The following is a 9189-nucleotide window of genomic DNA, read 5'->3' on the forward strand; positions in this document are numbered from 1 at the left end:
GGTGGGGTTATGGACATTGGGGAGGGTATGTGCTATGGTGAGTGCTGTGAAGTGTGTAAACCTGGCGATTCACAGACCTGTACCCCTGGGGACAAAAAAATAAATGTTTATTTAAAAAAATAAAAAATTATATTAATAAAAAAGATTTATTTATTTATTTGACAGAGATCACAAGTACACAGAGTAGCAGGCAGAGAGAGAGGGAGAAGCAGGCTCCCCGCTGAGCAGAGAGCCTGATGTGGGGCTCAATCCCAGACCCTGAGATCATGACCTGAGCCAAAGGCAGAGGCTTTAACCCACTGAGCCACCCAGGCGCCCCAGTTTGTCAGTTTCAAAACAAACATGCCATGTTACTTCTCGGCACCGCTCAGCCCCTCACTGAGACCTCACATACCACGTCCCTCGCCACGACACACGCAGTTCTCACCTCCACCAGAACTGTAAGTTCCTCCCTTCTGCTTCAGATGCCAGTGCTGGGCTTCACAAATTTCCATTCACCTTTTGAGATTGACTTTGCTCCTTGAGATCTTTAGGCAGAGACAGTCAGCCTTTCCTTTCTTAGTGCCATTCCATCACCTGCTACCTTGGATCCCGTTGGTGATTCTTATCTACCCCTGAGCCTTTCCCCTTACTGTCCACTCTTCCTGGGAGCACAACGGTTATGAGTGGCGGCCGCAGAGTGCATCAGGTCCGGGCTAGGATCCCGACTAGACTAGTTACTGGCCCTGACCTTAGATAAATTAATTCACATCTCTTGAACCTAAGTTTTATTGTCTGTAGGGTGAAACAACAGTAATAACAAGATAGTAAGGAGCTCATGTGGATTAAATGATATAATAAATGTATTCTGAAAATTTAGCATTTGTGCCTGGCACAGAGTAGAAGCTCAATAAATGTCAATTCTTATAGTTATAATTATCATCACCTAAACTGTCTCACCCCTCCAAGCACACAACGGATTTGCAATACAGGGTTCCTTTATCTGTTTAAAGAAAATGAATTGGCTTTGAACAAAACTCTAAGTTCACAGTTCAAGGGCAGGGGCAACTGGCTGCCTCAGTCAGTGGAACATGAGACTCTTGATCTTGGGGGTTGTGGGTTCAAGCCCCATGTTGTGTGCAGAGATCGCTTAAAAATAAAAATCTTCAAAAAAAGAAAGTAATATTTAAATTATTTTCAGAGGTCAAAATATTATAATCCACGTTCATCTAGAATTAAGTTAGGTTTTAGTCATTTCTACAAAAAGGCAGATCCTATTCGTATAAACTTAAGACATGACTTATCTTATCCTCCTGTGGAGGATAAGAAAAAAATGACATTGGGACGCCTGGGTGGCACAGTTGGTTAAGCAGCTGCCTTCGGCTCAGGTCATAATCCCAGCGCCCTGGGATCGAGTCCCACATCGGGCTCCTTGCTCGGCAGGGAGCCTGCTTCTCCTCTGCCTCTGCCTGCCTGTCTGTCTGCCTGTGCTCGCTCGCTCTCTCTCCCTCTATCCCTGACAAATAAATAAAATAAAATTAAAATCTTTAAAAAAAAAAAAAGAAAAAAATGACATTCAGTAAATATTTGACAAATGAAGGGAACGAGATAAAGATGTTCTGGAGAAAATAATCCAACCGCATTCATTCAACCTAACATTTACTGTACACATGTTATGTGTCGGGCACTGTGTTCGGTATCAGATACACAGAATATAAGAAAGTATAAGTAACTTGTCACAAGCCACAATGAAACCCGTATTAAAATGACCGGAGAAAGGAGCACCTGGGTGGCTCAGTTGGTTATGCATCTGATTTAAGGTCATGATCTCAGGGTTCTGGGATCAAGGCCCCCGTCAGGTTCTGCACTCAGTGGGAAGTGTTCTTCTCCCTCTGCCCCTCCCCCAGTTTGTGTTTTCTCGCTGTCTCTCTCTAAGTCTTTACTGGACAGAGAGAAACCACATGAGCGAGAGCACAAAGAGGGGGAGGAGAGGCAGAGGGAGAGGGAGAAGCAGGCTTCCTGCCAATCAGGGAGCCCAACATGAGGCTTGATCCCAGGACCCTGAGATCATGACCTGAGCCAAAGGCAGATGCTTAACTGACTGAGCCACCCAAGCACCCTAATGAAAAAAAATCTTTAAAAAATAAACAAACAAACAAACAAAAAACAGGGGCACCTGGATGGCTCAGTGGGTTAACAATCTGCCTTCTGCTCAGGTCATGATCCCAGGGTCCCGGGACTCTCTGCTCAGCAGGGAGCCTGCTTCTCCCTCTCCTTCTGCCTGCCTCTCTGCCTGTTGTGATCTCTCTCTCAAATAAATAAAATCTTAAAAAAAAACAACAAACAAAGAGACACTAGAAATCCTTTTCTCCCTTTACCTAAAAGATTAAAACTGAATTCATCAAACCTCACAGAAGAAAAAAACACACACATTTAACTTTTAGTTTTTTATTTTTTTGTTTTTTATTTTTGTTTTTGTTTTTATTTTGTTTCAGACAGCTGGATGAGGCATCTACATTCTAGCACATCTTAACAATCACTAGACAAATGAAAGACGGCTGACTTATATATAAAAAAGCAAGGGGAAAAGGTCATGATTGTCTAACAGGGAATCTGAATCCCCAAATAAATTATCTTACAAAAATATCAAACTTGCTTTTCGACATTTGTACTGTTAAAAATGAAGGAAAAAAAATTCACATTAAAAAAAATCTGTAGGCTGGTTATAGCGAGTTAAGATAATCATTTTTACATACTAAGTAGGTCCTTCAAATAAATATCTTAAACAAATTTTAAATCTTTCAAAAAAATAGGTCAAGTATTTATCTTATATCTGTTTGGTCCACTAAAAGACCGTTTATAAAACTGACATTAAACTGGACTGTAGCTCATACCCTATGGGCAGGAACATACACATCGCTGAGGCTGGCTATGCACATGTGCATGTTACATACATGTGAATGGCTACTGCTGTAATTACATACCACTTTCATGAGTAGTTTTACCCTGTAAAAATCCTCTTGTCTAGCATGAATCGAACTGCACTGAGAGAAAAAAGAAAATACTCTGCCTATTGTAGACATTTGCTCTGTAATTTTTAACGCAAGAATTATCACACTTTTGGGACTTTAAAGATTACTGAACGTGAGATAAAATTCAATACTGCTTACAAATACCCGAATATGAAGAACATATTCACCACTCATGCGGAGAGCACACAAGTGATTGTAAGTTACAGAACTCCAGCTTCTGGCTGCTCTAGTCCTGCTGTTTGATCCTAAAGTGTTACATGGTCTGGGGTCCTTAAAAAAGATAGAAATTTAATAAGATAATGTTACATTAAGTTTTTCTGTTCTAATAATCAACTTTTTAAGAAGTACACAGTGGAAGGGTGTTAGGCTTCCTGTATCTCCTCATACTTTAAAAGCCAATTTCATTTTTATCATGGTGCTGATATTTCAATTAACATTACGCTACAAGACTGCACTACAATTTTGTCCACAATAGTCAAATCTCTTACTGCTAAAATACTCCAAAATAAATCCAGTCAACAATTTCCATTTCCAATGGCTTCAATGAGAGATGAATCTAACAATTTTTTTTTAACCAATTACAATTAAACTCAGCTGATGACAGCTACATTTAAAACCCTGCAAAACCAAAACCAATCACCCAAAAATCTAGAATACCAACACTTTCCATCCAGGATAGAAAAACGAGCAACCAAAATAAAGAGAACCACAAGATTGCTCAAGTAACCAGTCAAAAACCACCTCTCTGTTATTTGAGCTAATAGTTACTCGAAGCTTGAAGTTTCCTCCTTCGTTATTATTGGTGGATCCTAGAGTTACAGCTTCAATGTCAAATGTGACAGTGGACCCAGAAGTAACTGCTGGCAACTGATTAGTCATTTCTTTTCCATTTACAAAAACTGCACCTAAAATGTTAAAGTAAAGAGTCATTTACATTTGAGCGATAATGAAGAATGGAAATGGATTCTAGATTACCCATAACACAGGTAATTTCCCAACTCAGATCAAGAAAACATTTTAGAATGCCAACTGGTCAAAGAGAATGCATTTCAACATGTTAATTAACCCCCATCCCCAAGGCAGGAGAGAAAGTTAAAGCTTTAATCATATTTTAGAATTCTGATCCAGGGTTCTACTCTTCTAGAACGGAGACGGAGTTTCCCACATGGATGGCATCAAAAGAAACTTGACTCCATTACAAAATTATATCCTGTGGAATAGCAACATTGTTGCACATGAAATAAACAAGAATCTTGTTCTACCTACTGCTTGACCCACACCACAAGATATTAACACATCTGGAGAGGGGATTTCAAAAGTGCGATTACTGTAGGGGCGCCCGGGTGGCTTCATTGGTTAAGTCTCTGCTTTTAGCTCAGGTCATATCAGGTTCTGGGATGGAGCCCCAAGTTGGGCTCCTGCTCAGCAGGGAGTCTGCTTCTCTCTCTCTCCCTCTTCCCTTTTCCTTCTCCTTCTTTCTTTCGCAAATGAATAAATAAAATCTTTTAAATATAAAATAAAAAATAGGGGCATCTGGGTGACTCAGTGGGTTAAAGCCTCTGCCTTCGGCTCGGGTCATGATCTCAGGGTCCTGGGATGAAGTCCTGCATCGGACTCTGCTCAGCGGGGAACCTGCTTCCTCCTCTCTCTCTGCCTGCCTCTGCCTACTTGTGATTTCTATCTGTCAAATAAGTAAATCTTTAAAAAAAAAAAAAAAGATAAAAAATAAAAATAAAATAAAAATAAAATAAAAAAAAAAAATGTGTGATGACTTTAGAGTAAGGGGCCAAAGAACCCTTGGGAGATATAACAAATTAAGTAAACTCTCTCTTCAGTTCACCAATTGTTGTTGAATTCAGATGACCTATGAACACGGAATCCAGACAAAGATTGCCTAGTGCAAATCCCAACTCAGTCACCTCTGAGCTATGGGAATTTAAGTGAGTCACTCAACCTCTCTGTGGCTTGGTTTTCATCACCTATAAAATGGATAGAATATTACTTCCCACCTCGACAAATTGTTAAAAGGTGTAAATGATTTATTCTTTGTAAAGGGAAGAGAGTAATGCCTAGCACATAGTAGCCATACAGGTATGTCATAAAGACTTAAACTTTCTCATCTCCTGCTACAGACATGTGGTGGCTGGGACAGATTCACATCTTACTCCAGCAATTCAGATTCTTTGAAGAGAACAGTAGTCGTGCGTCTCTTACCATTTGTACTGATGCACACGGCTTGGTCCCGCTGCAGAGAGTCGTATCCATTCTGTTTTTCTGCACACACTCCTATACTGTCTCTTCTGTCTGGCTGCCCCACGGTTTCAACTCTGGAAATGAGGTAGAGAGAGATCATTAATCATCTTCTTCTCCATTTTTTTTTTAAATATATCTAACAGTCACTAAGGTTAAAAAGAGCAATCTCATCAAACTTGCTCTTAATAATACCCAATGATAATTCAGCAGTTCCTAAATTCCAGGCACTGATCTAAAAATTTTTTATCTCTATCAAACATCTCATTGAATTCCCCTAATAACCCATGAGGTAGGTGCTCTTATTACCATACCCATTTTATCCATGAGAAAAAACAAGATTAAAAAGAGGCTAAGTAACCTGACTGTGTTCACCTGGCTGAGTGCTAGACCCAAGACAGGAATTCAGGCATTCTGACTGTAGACACTATGGTAGCTATTCACAGCTACGACAGCGCATTCCCATTTTTATGTTCTGGCTCTAGACACACAGAAAACTTGTCATACTTGCCATGATAAGACACGTGACTATTACTGTCTGCCATAACACCTAAACCTTCAAAGTAAGAGTCTATGCAGTGGTTTGATTACTGTTTATTGACTATTAAAAGCCTCTAAAAATAGACATAACTTTTTAAAAGTAGATAAAATAGTTACTAACACATTTTGCTTGCCGAACTTCATATGTGGAAGGTTCAAGCATTTCTTTTTGTGTTTTAGTCTCAAAATAAATCCTTATGCACTCTAGAAATAGGAAACTTACAATATAAAGTCAACCTGTATCTCTACTACCAGATGCATCTTTTCCTCCGTTCCAGAAAGCCAGATTTTGCAAGTATAGAAAAAGAAAAATTAGCAAGGAACAGAATGTAGCTGTACCAAGGGAAGATGTGATTATTTATACTTGTTATGTCCTGAAAATGTCTTTTGTTACAAAGTGACAAACATGTAGGATCAAAATAAATATGTGGGCAGGTTTCTGAAGTCATTTCACTTAAAGTGTTTTAAACCAGCAGTCTTAAGAAGTACGGAGAAGAGGTGACTGATGTCAGCAAGATGGCAGACTCCTAAGTCTCAGTCCTCCTTCTACCACTTCAGAAACACTGCTTTAACAATGAATGATACACAGACCAAAAAACCTTTATGAGATTTCCAGAATCTAGTTAAGAGGCTGCAGTCCCTCAAGGGACCACAAGCTGAAAACAGCTGCAGTGAAATGGGTAAGAAGAAAAATTTCACTTTCCCAAGTCAGCCCCTCTCCGAAGCTACACAGCTCAGTGCCTGGCAAGAACACCCGGGCTTCTGACTTTTCCTTTGGGACAGAGGGAGAGGGAGAGAGAGGAGTGGAGCGTGCGTCCAACATTCCAGCTCTTTGGAAAGCTGCCTAAGCACTGATTTCTGTTGCACCTCATTTAGAGCACAGACAGAACAAGCACAGTACAGTTGCCTGAATGCTGCTAAGACCAAAGAAATAAGAGGAGTGGCATCTAATAGCCAGTATATTTTGGGTGTGACTCAGAGCAGGTGCATAACTTGAGGCTTCTATCCCTGGGAGGAAGAAAGAACTGAATGTGCTTCTGTGCTAGCTTTTCACAGGGATGCTCAAAGGGATGCTATCTGTCTCATTGGATGGGGGCACTGATGGGGAGCTGGCAAACTCTGGATCCCTGGTGGCCACTGAGTACGAGAGAGAACAGGGCTGCTTACTGCTGTACATCAGAGAACAGGCAGTGCCACAAACAGGCACCAGAGGGAGCAAGAGATACGAGCTCCTGAAAGACCCAGGAAGCTCTCAGGTTGAGAAATTGTACACAGGAGCACAGGGAAGTCACATCCTCCCAAAAGAGGTGTCAGAGGCTCCCAGCATCTCTAGCTGAATTCATCTGCAAGGGTCTTTTCCAGCATAAAGCCAGGTCAAAAACGGGGAGAGGTGGATGCTTTCTCCTATGTATAGATCCCAACACAAAAATGTAAGACATTTGGAGAAACAGGAACACATGGGACAAACAAATAAAAAACTAAAATAGATCTCAAAAAAATTATCCTTAATGAGGGCACCTGGGTGGCTCAGTTGGTTGAGTATCCAACTCTTGATTTCAGTGTAGGTCATGCTCTCAGGGTTGTGAGCTCAAGCCCCATGTTGGGCTCTGCACTCACCCCTGTCAATTCTTCCCCCTCCCTCTCCCAACTTGAGCTCATATGCATGCTCTCTCTCTCTCAAATAAATAAAGTCTTCTAAAAAATTATCATAATAAAATGGAGACATAAATTATCTGACAATTCAAAACAACCATCATAAAGATGCTCTACAAGGTCAAGAAAATAAGACATGAGTAAAATTAGAATACCAACAAAGAGATGAAAAATATATATCTAAAAAAACTAGACAGGTATTCTGGAACTGAAGAGTACAATAATAACTGAAAATTTCATAAGAGAAGTGTAACATTACACAACCAAGCAGAAGAAAGAAACATCAAATTCGAACACAGGTCATTTGAGATTATCCAAAAACAGGGACAAAAGAAAAAAGAATGAAGAAAGTCTAAGTGACTTCTGGAAGTGGGAGAAAGGGGCTGAATGTTCATTTAAAGGAATAACAGTTGAGGGGCACCTGGGTGGTTCACTGGGTTAAGCCTCTGCCTTCGGCTCAGGTCACGATCCCAGGGTCCTGGGATCAAGCCCCGCATCGGGCTCTCTGCTCAGCAGGGAGCCTGCTTCCCCCCCCCACCCAGCCCTGCCTGCCTCTCTGCCAACTTGTGATCTCTGTCTGTCAAATAAATAAATAAATAATAAAATCTTTAAAGAAATAACAACTGAAAATATGGAGCAGGAAATGGACATTTAGATTCAAGAAGCCTAACAGACACCAAATAGGATAAACCCAAGAAATCACAGTGAAACACATTATAATCAAATTGTCCAAACTCAAAGACAGAATTTTTAAAGTAGTAGGAGAAAAGTGACTCATCATGTACAAGGAAGCTCACATAAGACGAACAGTGGGGAGACCTGGTGGTTCAGTCAGTTAAATGTCAGACTCTTGACTGATTTCGGCTCAGGTCATGATCTCAGGGTCATGAGATCAAGCTCCAGTCAGGCTCCACACTCAGTGGGGAGTCTGCTTGTCCCTCTCCCTTACCCTCAGCCCCCCCCCCCCCCCACTCTCTCTCAAATAAATAAATAGCAGTAAAATAGAAAAGGCCTTCAATGCAATGAGAAAAAAAAAATCTTGGAAAGAAGAAAAAAACTAATTTGAATAAATTACAAAATAATTCCTAAAAGCATCTGTCACTGAAACGGTAAGTGATAAAGAAGACAAGCACAACATAAAAAGTTTATAAAAGTTGCTCTGAACATGGAACGAGCCAGGGAAATAAATAGCTAATAAATCTGAGACACAGAATTATTTTCATAGTTCACTAAGAAGTAGAACAAAGGTTTAAAAACCACTGAATTTTTAAGCTGCAAGACAAGTAGTGAGAACATCATAGCCTCAGACACTGCTGTAGCTATTCTCTCACAGAAAATTAGCTTTGCAAGAAACTACATGAAAAAGAAAAATGCTATACAAAATAATTTATGGTAGTGACCTCCTCTACTGCATGTACAACTGAAATACAATTAATACAAAATTAATTTACACTGGGCACCTAAGTGGCTTAGTGGTTAAGCCTCTGCCTTGGCTCCGGTCATGGTCTCGGGGTCCTGGGATTGGGCCCTGCATTGGCCTCTCTGCTCAGCAGGGAGCCTGCTTTCCCCTCTCTGCCTGCCTCTCTGCCTACTTGTGATCTCTCTCTCTGTTGGATAACAAATAAAATCTTTTATTTATTTATTTATTTTTAAAGATTTTATTTATTTGACAGACAGAGATCACAAGAAGGCAGAGAGGCAGGCAGAGAAAAAGAGGGGGAAGCAGGCTGAGCAG

General features: G+C 40.5%; 1 protein-coding gene and 1 long non-coding RNA gene across 2 annotated transcripts in view; both read right to left on the bottom strand.

Moving 5' to 3' along the window:
• Positions 1-2411: 2411 nt before the first annotated feature.
• LOC132003127 (uncharacterized) lies at positions 2412-5590 on the bottom strand. The gene is made up of 2 exons (XR_009400148.1): positions 5226-5590; positions 2412-3916 (listed from the first exon to the last, which is right to left on the bottom strand). It is a non-coding gene; the product is annotated as an uncharacterized LOC132003127 (long non-coding RNA).
• A 1917-nt stretch (positions 5591-7507) lies between these two features.
• Positions 7508-9189, bottom strand: part of LOC132003231 (polycomb protein SUZ12) — a 41874-nt gene continuing 40192 nt past the window's right edge. Inside the window, exon 13 of the mRNA XM_059378566.1 lies at positions 7508-7567. Coding sequence (XP_059234549.1) covers positions 7508-7567 — 60 coding nt within the window. The remainder of the gene's footprint in view (positions 7568-9189) is intronic.

The sequence above is a fragment of the Mustela nigripes genome, chromosome 16, assembly GCF_022355385.1.
Source record: "Mustela nigripes isolate SB6536 chromosome 16, MUSNIG.SB6536, whole genome shotgun sequence".
Lineage (NCBI taxonomy): Eukaryota > Metazoa > Chordata > Mammalia > Carnivora > Mustelidae > Mustela > Mustela nigripes.